The 12,882-nt window shown below is 52.2% G+C and overlaps 1 protein-coding gene and 1 long non-coding RNA gene across 3 annotated transcripts; one reads left to right on the forward strand and one right to left on the reverse strand.

The window, feature by feature from the left end:
• Positions 1-3,329: 3,329 nt before the first annotated feature.
• Positions 3,330-5,654, reverse strand: HELT (helt bHLH transcription factor). Of its 2 annotated transcripts, none has more exons than XM_068186970.1 (4): positions 5,330-5,654; positions 4,849-4,953; positions 4,606-4,702; positions 3,330-4,482 (listed from the first exon to the last, which is right to left on the reverse strand). In XM_068186970.1, the coding sequence occupies exons 1-4, from the start codon at positions 5,354-5,356 to the stop codon at positions 3,986-3,988; spliced, it is 726 nt and encodes a 241-aa protein (XP_068043071.1). In that variant the 5' UTR covers positions 5,357-5,654; the 3' UTR covers positions 3,330-3,985. The 2 variants fall into 2 exon arrangements, with proteins under 2 accessions (XP_068043071.1, XP_068043072.1); XM_068186971.1 differs by having other exon boundaries at positions 3,336-4,479.
• Positions 5,655-9,235: 3,581 nt separating this feature from the next.
• Positions 9,236-12,621, forward strand: LOC137472158 (uncharacterized). The gene is made up of 3 exons (XR_010998037.1): positions 9,236-9,643; positions 9,959-10,066; positions 12,086-12,621. It is a non-coding gene; the product is annotated as an uncharacterized lncRNA (long non-coding RNA).
• The last annotated feature ends 261 nt before the right edge of the window (positions 12,622-12,882 follow it).

Consider the following 12,882-nt stretch of genomic DNA (forward strand, 5'->3'; position numbering starts at 1 on the left):
TGGGTAGGTATCCGAGTTTTAACCTTACATACATATTAAAATGACTTTTCTTGTACTTCTTTCTATAATCACCTTTCTCTTCAAGAGAATTCAGTGTTCTTTTCCTAAAACACCCTTTAAGCACTATGCAAGAAAGTTTACTAGAAATAGACATGATGATGTGAGACTCACCCAAGGCAGGAGGCAAATCTGTGAGATCAGATGCTACATCTCAGCAAATACGAAACTGTGGGCTGGAGGGTTTCCTTCCAAAAGTCTGCCTTTGCAAAAGGGTTGCTGGACAAGCCTGCAGCTGCTTCAGTAGCCTGTGTCTAATACACAGACTGTTCCACAGGCAAAGAGGTTTTCTCCTCCTTATAATTGATTCAATTTATAATGGAAAAACAATCCCCCTGGACTTCTTCACATTCTCCAAGAACGTGGCAGAAGGGCAAGAAGCTTCATTGGGGTGATCATTGTACCCTGGCACCTAAGACCTTCTGCTCTCCCAAGCACTTCTGGCATGGTCCTGGTCAAATCATGCAGGCTGCCTTTGAGCCTGAGGAATAGCAGCAGCATTCCACGGAGCAGGGGAACCACAAGACTTATAAACTGGCAGGATCTTCACCACGAGAAAAGGATCATATCCATACCACTAGGAAGCCAATTATTGTGTGCATCTTTACTGGAACAGATCTGTAATTAAGAGCCTTCGTTGGTGCAGTTCCTTTTCTTTCCCTCAGTTGCTTCTTTCAAACTCATGGCTCAGTCCCTGTAGGTGTGTGAATGCACCTCTTTGTGGTCCAGTGCTGCAAGCAGGGTCATGGACCCAATGTACAATAAAAATACTCTTTTCTAGTTAGCTATTGACCTGATTGATGAGATGCCCCAAGAATGACTGTGTTGTCCTGAATCTGGGGACTTTGTTCATGGCATCGGCTCTGTTTCCAAGGCTGGAAACTCCACAGTGTGGCACTACCAGCAAAGCCCCTAGGACTTTGAATAATGCATTCAGACTGGTGTAAAGCCATGGGAAGAAAGAAGAGTTCTGATCTGTGTTATATATGCTCGAAGTCCATAAACATTTTTTACTTGTTTAAATAGTAAAAGTGAGACAGTAGCATTTCCTCCAAGCTTTACCTGTTACCTATTGAAAACATAAAGCTTTAAGATGGAGAATTTATGCACAGGCTACTTATGTTCCTTTGATCTAATTGGTGATGTTTTATTTAAATAATAATGCAAATAAATCCTTGGGATAAATTAGGGAGTTGGAGTTGTTTTCAGTAATGCAATATTACAAAGATCAGTATAAACTCTTCTACTGTCTGAGTAAATAGCAAGAGAGAGTCAGTATCAGATGCAGAACTGTAAACTTAGATTTTGCTGTGCTTTGATCCCAGCATGATTATTTGCTCTCAACATAAAGAAATTACTGAGGTGTGACCATGCTGTACAACTATTTTCTGGGGCGAGAAGAATTGCAGTACATGTAGGACAAGGAATGTGTGAGGAAAAGAGGAATTCTGATAGCAGGGAGAAGAGGTGGAAAAGAGAGCATTAAAGGCATGGGAAAGGAAGGCAAGGCAAACTGTGGCAAAAAAGATGTGAAAAGTCTAAGAAGGAGAAAGATGCTAGCTGAAGGAAAGGAATAGGACATGGTAGAGTAAATCATTCACCATTAAGATTTTTAGCCAAGCAGGTGCATGACACAGAATCTAGTATTTTGAGGGCTTTGGGAATTAAAGTAGTTTATTTTCAGGAACAACCCCTCTCTATTCATTCCATGTGCTAGCTGCTCCCAGATGCCAGTAAGTGGCACTCCTGTGCCAGACGATGAGCATTGCCAGCCCAAACAGGCACCACAGCCTTAAACAGGCCCAGTACAGGTGTCATCCAGCACCTACCCACTCCCAGCAAAGTTGGAACATGATGCTCATGGCAGAGCTAAAATAAATCTAAGGAGGAAAAAAGGCTAAAAGTCTCTGTCCTATAGGCACAGAAATGTAAAATAAAATCAAGACAAATAAGCTGAACCTCTGTCAAAGGACAGGGTATGCCTATCCCAAGGGAGCTCTGTACCTGAGGCTGTGCTGACCCACCTGTGTGCACAGAGCATGATGCACAGGTGTGGATCTGAGTTGGGAAGGCAGCTCAGCTCCCATGACTGGTACAGCTGACTTTAGCAAATTCCAAAATAATTTCGGGGCCAAAAGCAGGAGGGTGAGCTCAGAGCTCTGAAAGAGTGGAGGGAGGGGAGACTTTTATCCTAAAGTCATTGTAAAGCCAAAGAGGGGTTTATCCTCCACAGCTAAATGAAAATGAAAAGAAAAAAAAAAAAAAAGAAAGAAAGAAAGAAAGAAGAAGAAGAAAAAAAAATGCAGGACAGCAACATTGGAGAGAAAAAGACTGTCATGGACCAGTGCGAGTTTGCAAAATTATATGCAAATGACCCCAGTTTTGACCATGGTGGCCCTCTGCTAATCCCACAGAGAAAATCTACTTAGCAAAGGAAAGTTTTGTTTAATTTGGTTAGCAGGGATCAAAATGCTGAATATATTTATATTTTCAGGAAAATGCCATATGTTTAATGCTTCAGTGACAAAGTGGAATCACAAGAGCTTAAAGCACACAGAATAAAAGTCAGGTAGCATTTTGACCATATTCTGCACCCAGTGCTGATAAAAATGAGTGTTGGTTGGACTTGTGTCTTCATAATAGCTCCAGCCATTCCTGCCGCTGAATGTCCATTTTGTTCTGTGTACACTGACCAAAAGAGAGGTTCCCTCTGGATTTACCATCCTAAAGGTGTCCCGAGGAAATGGGGGTGTTTTTCTCTCCTCCCTAGCTGACTCCTCACCATCATCCCGCCGTGTGACCTTTTTCCCACTAATCTGGGATAGGAGCTTTTCCTGTATATACAGGTTAAATGGAAGATACACATTCCACTTTTTACTCATTGTAATGAAGATCTTTTTGTCTGTCTGTGAATAAAGGGTCGGGTTGGTTTACAAATTGCGGGTCAGCCCATTCCGCGACCTGGGCAAACAGCCCAGGTCAAAGCTCCTCAAAGCCTCCCCACCCAACTGGAATAAGTTAATTTACCCCTCGACGGCTCCTGCCCCGCTGGGCCTGACCGGGCTGCCCTGCTTCCAGGGGCTGTGGAGACAGCCGGGACGCTTGGTTCAGGCGGGGCTGGAGTTGCCCCGTCGAGAGGGAGCTGTGCCGCGGCTCCGCGCCGGCGGCGAGGGAAGGACTCGCTCCCGGAGCTTCCATTGGTTTTACTTTCAGCGCCCCGCACCTCCTCTGCAGCCGCCTGCCCTTCCCACCCCGTCCTGCGCCTTCACCATTATTCATCCTCCTCTGGGCAAGCTGCGCCGCACAGAAATTCGCTGGCAAAGCACACGGGAGATGCCGTTCGGACGCGTGCCCCTGGAGCACCCCTCCACGGGCGCGTGGGAGGGCAGCACCCGCAGGGTTTGCGGGGGAGTGGGACATCCGCCACCTCCGGGGTACCCCGGGTCTCCCTCCCAGCCTCCGGTGACAGCCTGGGAGCAGAAGCCGGGCGGTCCCGACACCCGGCCCGTCGCGTCCTGCCCCGCCTGCCCGAAGCGCCAGCCACGGCCGGTGCGTGCAGCAAACTCTCTGGCCCTCGCTGACCACGTCTCGCTCGTGGATTTTTTTGCCCTGGGTGGCTGCGTGGGGACACTCCCACCGCCACCCAAGGAAGCTCCCTCATGGAAACAAAAAGCAGCGGCGGGTATAAATTTTTATTCCAAGGCATCACTTGTACAGGCACTGAACCCGGAGGTGGGAAGACGAGCGGGTGGGGGCAGCTTCAGGCCCTTGGAGAGGGCGGGGGCAGATCTGGGCCCCGGGGGCTCCTCTCCAGCCGAGACCCCTACGCATCTCCCTGCCCCCGGCAGCCTCCCCGTGCACCCGGGTGTAACTCGCAGTGTCCGCGGTCATAAATAGGTGGGTTTTTTTTTTCAGGCGGGACGAGTCTCTATAGCATGGAGGGGTGCTGGCCCGGGGGCAGCCCGAACGCGTTCGGGTGGGAATGGCCGAGGAGGTTGAGGTAGTGGCGGTCCAGCCCCTGCACGGATGAGAGGAAAGTGCTGCGCTGCTGGCCGGGGCTGGCGAGGGGTACGGCGGCGCTGGGCAAGTGGTAGGGCAGGGAGGGATTGCGGGCGGCGCCGTGCCAGGGGAATGGCCCCCCCGAGGGAGGCTGGAGCACGCCCTCGGCGGGACTGTGGACGTGCCCGGGGCACTCGGGCCCAGGATGCAGCGGGTAGGAAAAGTCCGGCTCCGGGAGGGAGCCCAGGGACGTGAAGAGAGGCTCAGTAACGAAGCGTGCTTTGGACTGGAGAAAGGCCAGGATGCGGGCGTACTTGGTGTCTTTGGTCTCCATCCTCTCCACCGTCGTCAGGTAGTGGACCAGGTTCTTCATGCACTCGTGGTAGCCATAATGGAAGTAATTGGCGAACTCGGAGAGCAGCTCTGCTGGAAAGGAAAGTGAAGGGAATCGAGCTCCTCAGGGTCTGGCTGGGAAAGGAGCGGGGAAAGCCGCCTCCACGCCGCGAGTGACGCGGCGGGGGCCGCGGGAGGTCGCTTCCGCCCACCTACCCTTCTCCCGGCCGCGGGGAAAGTCCGCCGAATGCAGGGCCCGCAGGTACTGCACCGTCATCTCCAGGATCTCCGCTTTCTCCAGCTTCCCCGAGCTCTGCAACGGGCAGGGAAGGTGGGCATCACCCCTCCCCTGAGACTGCTCTGCGTTCCATTGGGCCGCCCCCTAGCCCCGCCGTATCGGGGGGGATATCGCGGCGCACCGGGGAGAAAAGGGCGTAGGGGCTGCTCCCCCCCGCCTACCTGCTTGGCCAGAGCCATGGGCACCGTCTTCCCCAGCTCGGTGAGGCAGCGGTTGATGCGGTCCCTCCTCCGCTTCTCAATCACTTTATGGGAAACCGGCGTCCTCTGCAAAACATATGGGGCGCGTTAGTGGGGGAAGAGAAAACTGATGGATCCAGTCTCGCTGTGACAGCCGCCCCCGGCCCCGGTCTCGACCCCTCCAGGGAAGCCAGTCCCCAGCCCCGCTCCGAGCAGCGGTGCCGGGCGCGACGCGGCCTCGGAAAGGATGATGCTCCGGTGGCCGGTCCTTTCCGCGCGGCCCTGGTGGCTCCCCAACTGCGCGGACGGCCCTGGCAGGGCGGACTTGTTTTTGTGAGAGAGGTGTGGTTGTTTTTTGTTGGGGGGGGGGGGGTGGTTCGAAGGGAAAGGCGGCGAAGGTCTCGGGGCCAGGCCGGCTTGGCGGCCCCGCAGACCCGTGCGCGCAAGGCGGGCGACGACTCACCCTCCGCTCCTTGAGCTTGGAGGCCATGGTGGGCTCTGCATCCCTTCTCTCTTCGGCCCCCTTATAAAGCCATCACTTCTTGGGGGGGACCCCGGGGGGCCTCCACGGGCCCGCTGATCCCATAGGATTACGGGGGAGCGGCGCCGAGGGAGCGTATGCATTAAAGATCAGGGTGGAAGGGGGCGAGGGGATGAGGGGCTTTTTTTTCTTCTCTCTTCTTCCTTTCTCCCCCTCCTCGCCCCCGTCCACGCAGCCGGGGGCGGCCCAGCTGTGTCGCCCCACGTGGACCTCGGGGACACACGTGACTGTCCCACAATAGCGGCGGGGACGGGGCCAGGGATGCGGCGAGCGGGGCGCAGGGCGCGGTATCGCGCCCTGCGCCACGCTCGCCGCATTCCCGGCCCCGTCCCCGCCGCCAGCCTTCAAATCCCCGGTACCCCCTACCCCTCCCCTTAGCCCCGGAGCTGACTGCATTTTAAAGCCTGTCCAGAGTCATTAAAGTAATTAAGTAAGCCCTTAATAGGCTGTTCCGCCCAGTTCAAGGGAGAACCCTTGGAGACGGAGTGGCCCCGTTTGTTCTCAGGCTTTTCTCACACGACTTGGTGACACGTCCATCTTTATAAGAGATGGCAGCGAGGATTTTTTTGTTTACACCGCTTTATGCGCCGGGGACACCCCGGCAGGTGTGGGACCGGGGGGCTGGCACACGATATCCACCCCCATCACCCCCCCCTTTTTTTTTTCCGTCGGCCCGGGGAGGCTCTCGCCAGCCTTTGGCACACGACGCTCCTTTTTTGTGTGGTGTGCGCGTCTGTGCGTTGTTGTTTTACCCCCCCTGCTCTCCCCCTCTCCTTTGGAGAGGCTCAATTTGTAGCCTATTATCCTATAGGAAAATGTCCCATTGAAAAGTATGAATAGTTTCATTGGGCCTAAATTTTAATAATGCGGGTCAAAGAAAAGAGGGGCAAATAAAGAGGGGATCGCAGCTGGTCCGAGAGTGCATTATTCGGTGTCACCTGCGAGCGGGATCGCCGACAGACCCCCTATTCATTTGCCTAATTTTGGTCAATTTAACAAACTTCAGGAGAAATTATTGTGGTATTGTTAAGGAGGGTAAAGCTTTCTGATCGAATTAACAGCATGTTTTGATCCGGTAAATGTCATTAAAAAGAAAGAAACAATCGCGTTTAAAGGGGGGCTCCGAGTTAAACGCGCCAAGTGGAGACGCCGGAGCGCAAAGCTCACAAAGGGAGCAAGTAACTGCCACAGGGGAACTTTTGTACGCTCACATTGCTGAGGTTTTTTACACAAAAAGGCATTATTTCATACTTGAATACGTTTAATCCAACAATTGTCTATTTTCTGCAAACATATTTTCACAGCATTGTTAGCTTTCCTCTCCGCGGCCCTCCGCCCGGGCAGCCGCGCTCCTCGCCTGGCGAGCGCACCGAGCCCCCGACCCGCCCCGCACAGCCCCGCACCGCCCCGCACCGCCCCCGCCGGGGCCGCCCCGCCGCGCCGGGGGGGCCGCCCGCCCCTGCCGCCCGCCGCCCCCCCGACAGCGCGGCGGCGGGCGCGGGCCCCCCCGGGCCTCTCCACGGCCGGCGGTGCGCCTCCGAACCCGGCACGGACCGCGGGGCCGCCCTCCTGTCTTCCCCCCCCGGCTCCGCCACCGCCCCCGCCCCCGGCGCTGCCGCGGGGCACCACCACCCCCGAGGGGGAGGGAGAAGCCGAGAGCGACCGGGCCGGCGGCGGGGCTGCCCGGCGCCTGGTTCTGCCCTCCCGGGCGACGCCACCGAGCCCCGGGCAGGGCTGCGGTAAACGGCGGTATCCCTGCCATGTGAGCCGTGTGAGCTCGGGCAGTTGTTCTCTCGGAAACTCCCACGTCCTCTCCTGTATTCCGCGTTTTCCCACCCTTTTTCCTTGCGGTTTATAATGGGGAAACCATCCCCACCATATATCCCCGGGTGACCACGGCGGGTGGCACGGCCGCTCTCGCCCGTTCGTTTCCCCAGAAGCGGCCGGAGGATAGGCGAGGTGCCAGACCCGCTGCCCCGGGCTGCTTCCCACCTCTCTGGGCCGGTTGGGAGCGCCGAACGACTCCGCGGGAGGAGGTGGCGGTGGCTCCGGGGCGCGTCTATCCCGGGCGGCGGGACGGAGGGGGCAAGGCCGGCTGCCCGCCTGGGCACCCCTGCGTGCTGTGCCGCCGGCCGTATTATTATTCCAGGAGCCTTGTAGGTTTCGGTATATTCATTCTCGTACAATGGGATTAAACACTAACTGTTATCATCCAAATTAACTAAATTCTGAATAGCAAATGAGGGGGCTTTTATTTTTTTCCTCCTCTTTTTGCTGCACTGGCGGAGATGGAGTTGATCCTCTTACTGTCTGTGTTAACCGCCAGCTGCAGGCACCTGCGAGGCAACTTCTTACACGAGGGAAGTGGTTTATTTGCTCGCTGGCTGCTCCCTCGTTGGTTCCCCCGCAGGCCGGGCTGCCCGGGTCAGCGGCGGCGGGCGCGGAGCGGCCGTGGCATCTCCGCGTGTACCGCAGCCTCGTCCTCGGAGGGCTTAGGCGGGGCTGGAGCTAGAGGGAGGTCACCCGACACGGCCGCGGCCGGACTGTCATCCTTGTAGGGAAGACAGGAGAAGGCAGGTTTGGGTATTCTTTAGTTTTTAGTTTCCCTCGAGCGATTGTTGGCTGCTCTCCTTGCGGGACACGCGTGCACGGCTCTTCGGCAACCCACGGCGGACACCCGCGCCCCCCTCACCCTCCACCGGTTTTCGCCTCCCGCCCAGGAGCCCCGCGGGCCGCAGCCTTCTCCTCAGGCAAGAGGCTGGCCGGCGGCCGGGGCGCAAAGCCCTGCGCGGTACGCGCGGAGCGGGATGAGCCCGCCCTCGCCCCGGAGGCTGCAGGGCGAGGGGCGGCCGGGGCTGTACTGCCTGCCCTCGCCCTACAGCCCTCTTGCTCTCCCCGCGGCCGGCCCGGGGGTCCCCGCCTGGTGGGGCTGCGCCCCGAGGGAGCGGCCCGGCTCGCCCCCAACAGTGCGCTGCCGGGGTGCGCACGGGTGCCGCGTCTTAGCGGCGTGTGGCCCCTGTCCCGTGGGCACTGGCGCTGCCGACATCTGCCAGACATGGGCTCTGACAGGGAGGTGGAGATCCTCTGGGAGTCGTCAAGCTGCTTTGACTTGGCATCTAGGTTTGCCTTTTTGTGAAAACAGATAGTCTTCCCTCTGTTTATTCACCCCTCTTTTCTTTTTTGATTCCTATATAACGTTGAGGTTACATGCAATTACTTCACCAAGTAATTGAAACTGTGGATATTAGGCTTGAAAATAATTGTCGCTGTGTGCAAGCAAGAAATCAGATAACCAGTCTCCCATGGAAAGAGCTGTCCATGCAACTGGTGAATCGAGTGCAAAGTAAAGTGTCCTTGTGTGGCTAGGGCTGGGGCTGGCCCTGCCAGCATGGTTCAGCCCCATACTGGAGATCCTGCTGCGTAATGTGCAGAGGCATTCACACTCCTGGATGATCTCATGGCTGCTAGGGAATGGCAGAACTCACAAGGTGCAAAAGGCCCTACTTGTAGAAGTGATAGCTTTATTACTTGGCAGTCCTGGATCTGGAAAGAAGCAGTGATCTCTTCACTCAAGAGAAAGCATTTAGTTTAGGAGCTTAACCCCCTCAGCTGTATATAGTTCATCACATGGCGCCAGCTTCTGCTGTTAGTTTACTCTTGCACTCTCAGTGAGGTTAGGCTAGGTTAGCAAGTTTCCAGTCTTTTCATAGCTCCTAATGCACTCTGTTTATGCTTGGTCCATGTCTTGTTCCTCAGGTACAGAGGTATTCCTTACCTCAATACTGTTTGTTCCAGCTGTAGTCCACTTCCCTGTCTTCCTTCCTAATGGAAGGACCATGCTCCTCTGTTTGCTCACCTGCCAGGAGTAGTGGCATCTGCATGAGGTGATAACATGATAGGTCTTGGGACTCCATGCCAATATGGTCCTTTGCAGAAGAAGCCATGCTTGTAACTATGAGTCTCTTGTATTGTTGGGTAGATTCAGAGTGCTCTCCTCAAAATCCTACAGTGCTCAAAGAGGTGCTGTTTGTGCTTCAGAAGATGATGTTCTCATTCTGTGAGATACAGTAATGACCATAAGCTAAACTTTGATCCTAAAAACTCTAAAATTTTGATCTTTATCATGGGAAGTTGTCAGGTGTCTCTGTGGTAGAAGACAGGACTTCCAGGTCAGTAGTGCTCCTGAGTGCTGCTGTGTGCTTGTCAAGTTTCATGTCTATGGAGGCACAGTTCACTGTAAGTATGTTTTGTGGTGTAATTTCAATATAACATACTCTGTTCTTCACAATTGAAAGCTTTTCAGGAATGTAAACTCCGATATGGATTACTTTTAGATTACTCTTTGTATGAACTTTTTTGAGTACGGATTGCTTGAAAAGTCATTCTCATAAGTTCCTCTAATTTGTAATACCTCCTTTGCTGACTTTTTTCCCAGGTACAAGATTTTAAGCCCATGTTTAGCTTTATATGTAGTATAGCTAATGTATTCAGAATTAACATAGGGTAAAATGTTTCACTGATTAAAATCAGATGTAGTTATATATGTTATAGCCATTTGCAGGGGCTGATTTACATCGACAGAAGACCTGATACAGCTTTTGTCCATCAAATGTGTATGCATGGCTAAACTTAAGACTGTCCATTGCGTGTTTGTACAAGGTGAGTTCCCACAAGACAGTGGATAGATGTTTGCAGTTTTCCCAATGACAGCTATCTTCTCAGCCATGTCACTATTGAGACAGAATATGTTGCTCTTTAAATGACAGCCTGTCAGAATGAGAACAGAGTGCTAAAATTCATTTCAGTGGGATTTAGGTAATCATGAATCAGTGGGGAGGTGTGCATTAAATTGCTTGAGACCGAGGTGTTCTAAATAGCTAGATTAGTGACTGCACGAATAAAGGCAGAAAATACAAGGACTTTTTCTGCAATGACATGTCTTATGCTGAAAAATGTCTAGCCCCTCCTCTCCAGTCTTAGTAAAAACTAAAAACAAACAAAAGTATAAACTTTTGCTCAGCATGGCATTACAGAGGTGAAGTTATACTTAATCCACCCAATAATCTTCTATGATGAAGTGACTGGCTTGGTGGATAAGGAAAGAGCAGTGGATCCTCTGAAGAAGAGAAGGCTTCAGGGTGACCGTATTACAGCTTGTCAGTACCTGAAAAGAACCTACCAGAAAAATGGAGAGGGACTTTTTACAAGGGCACGTAGTGACAGTACAAGGGGTAGTGGCTTTAAACTGAAATAAAGTAGGTTTAGATAAGTTATTTGAAAGAAATTCTTTACTGTGATGGTGGCACTGGAACAGGCTGCTCAGAGAATTTGTGGATGCCTCACCCCTGGAAGTGTTGAAGGCTGGACTGGATGAGGCTCTGAGCCACCTAGTCTAGTGGAAGGTGTCCCTGCCCATAGCAGGAGGGTTGGTATGTTATGATCTTTTAAGATCCCTTCCAACCCAAGCTATTCTATGATTCTGTGATACCATCTACTTGGCTTTTGATACTGTCTCCTGTAACATCCTTGTAGAGAAGCCAATGAGGCTGGATGAGCAGAACTTAAAACTGGCTGAATTGCCCGGTTCAGAGAGGGATGATCTGTGGCACAAAAATAGTGTCTAGTAACTCCTGGTGTACCCTGGGGTTCAGAATTTGGTCTAGTCATGTTTAACATCCTCATTAATGAGCTGGAACATACCCTCAGCAAGTTCACAGATGATACAAAACTGTGGGGAGCAGCTGCTACACCAGAGAATCATTCTGCCATGCAGAAGGGTCTCAACAGGCTAATGAAACGGGTTGTCAGGAATGACAGCAAATTCAGCAAAGGGAAACGCAAAGTCCTGCGCCTGGGAAGAAACAACCCCCTGCAGCAGTACATGCTGGAGGGCTGATTGACTGGAAAGATACTCTGTGCAGAGAGGCCTGGGGGTCCCTGTGGACATCAAGTTGAACATGAGCCAGCAGTGTGCCTCAAGAAGGCCAATGGTATCCTGGGGTGCATTAGGAGGATTATTGCCAGCAAGTTGTGGGAAGTGACCCTGCCCCTCTACTCGGCACTGCAGGAGTCCACATCTGGAGTTCTGGATCCAGTTCTGGGCTCTTTAGTACAAGAGAGAGATGGCCACACTGAAGGGACTCCAGCAAAGGGCCATGAGGATGACTGGGGGATTGGAGCACCTCATGAAGGAGGAGAGGCTGAAGGAGCTGACACTGCTCAGCATAAAGAAGAAAAGGCTCAGGAAAAGCTTACCACGGTGTTCAAATACCTGAAGGAAGGGTGTAAAGAAGTTGGAGCCGGACTGTTTTCAATGGTTCTCAGTCATGGGAACAGAGGCAATGTGCACAAACAGAAACACAGGAGTTTCTGTCTATAACAGGAAACAACTCTTCTGCTGTGAGGATGGTTAATCACTGACACAAGTTGCCCACAGAGGTTGTGGGATCTGGAGGCAGTCCTGGGCAACTGGCTCTAGGTGGCCATGCTTGAGCAGGGAGGTTGAACCAGATGACCTCCAGAGATGTTTGCCAACCTCAAGCATATCATAGTTCTGTGCGCTTCCTGTGTGAACATTATTTTTGGTGCAATTCAGGCCCACTTTGGTTTGCCACAGAAGAAATGTATTTTTTCTTACTCTACACAGCAGATTGAGCTCTTTTACACTGTTCTCAACAGGACAATTCATTTAGATTCAGGGTTTCTAAACCTGTGTCAAGCAGAATAAATGGGAGGGAAGCATTCTTTTTGTTAATTGTACTTCACCACGTGTTGTATTGCAACGTGGCCCATTAAAGACTCATTAACATCCATTATATTTATGACTGCTTTGTAAACAATGCTAATTCAATAGGACTTCAGAGCTTAATTCCATCTAGAGTCCTTTGTAACTCCTAGCCATTAGTTTTTTCTAGCTGAAGTGGAAAGGGGGACCCCTGTGAGAGATTTATGGACTCTGCAAAGCCTATTAATTTAGTAATGCCATAGTTCAAGCATCTTATTATTATGAACCTTCACTACTGAGCTTATTGAGTGGAGTGGGGACTTATAAGACTTTTCAGCAAAGCAATATTCTTTGGTTCAGTCCAGCTTTGCTCTGATTTCCCAGAGACTGAGTGGACCAAACACTAGTCCCTGCTACATTGGCTTCTAGAGAATTATTTCTGAAATGTGCCCTTGTTGCTAAATCAGAGAGTTAGGATGCTGCGCTATGCACAGGCTGTGCCAAGCTTTTTAGGTTTAAGGTTCCCCTGTATAACAGGGAGGTGGTATCAATGGTCCTGCCTACTACACTGGTGGCTGGCTTTTGTGAGGTTAATCCAGTGTTAGCATATGGCAAGCAGCAGCAAGTCTAAAATCTCAGAGACTTTGTGAAGGCAGATAATATAAAGTTTATATTGTGAAATAAAAAAGAGAGAGGGACTGATGCCTCAAGGGTTTCTGCCTGTCTTCTAGGCAAGGACTGCAGCCCCAAC

The sequence above is a fragment of the Anomalospiza imberbis genome, chromosome 4, assembly GCF_031753505.1.
Source record: "Anomalospiza imberbis isolate Cuckoo-Finch-1a 21T00152 chromosome 4, ASM3175350v1, whole genome shotgun sequence".
NCBI classification, from domain to species: domain Eukaryota; kingdom Metazoa; phylum Chordata; class Aves; order Passeriformes; family Viduidae; genus Anomalospiza; species Anomalospiza imberbis.

Excerpts from the sequence above, each read along its gene's own strand:
- HELT (XM_068186970.1), bottom strand. The coding sequence starts at position 5,356 with ATGGCCTCCAAGCTCAAGGAGCGGAGG. Across the intron at positions 4,954-5,329 it reads CCAAGCTCAAGGAGCGGAGG|AGGACGCCGGTTTCCCATAA; the intron begins GTGAGTCGTCGC and ends TATGTTTTGCAG. Across the intron at positions 4,703-4,848 it reads CCATGGCTCTGGCCAAGCAG|AGCTCGGGGAAGCTGGAGAA; the intron begins GTAGGCGGGGGG and ends TGCCCGTTGCAG.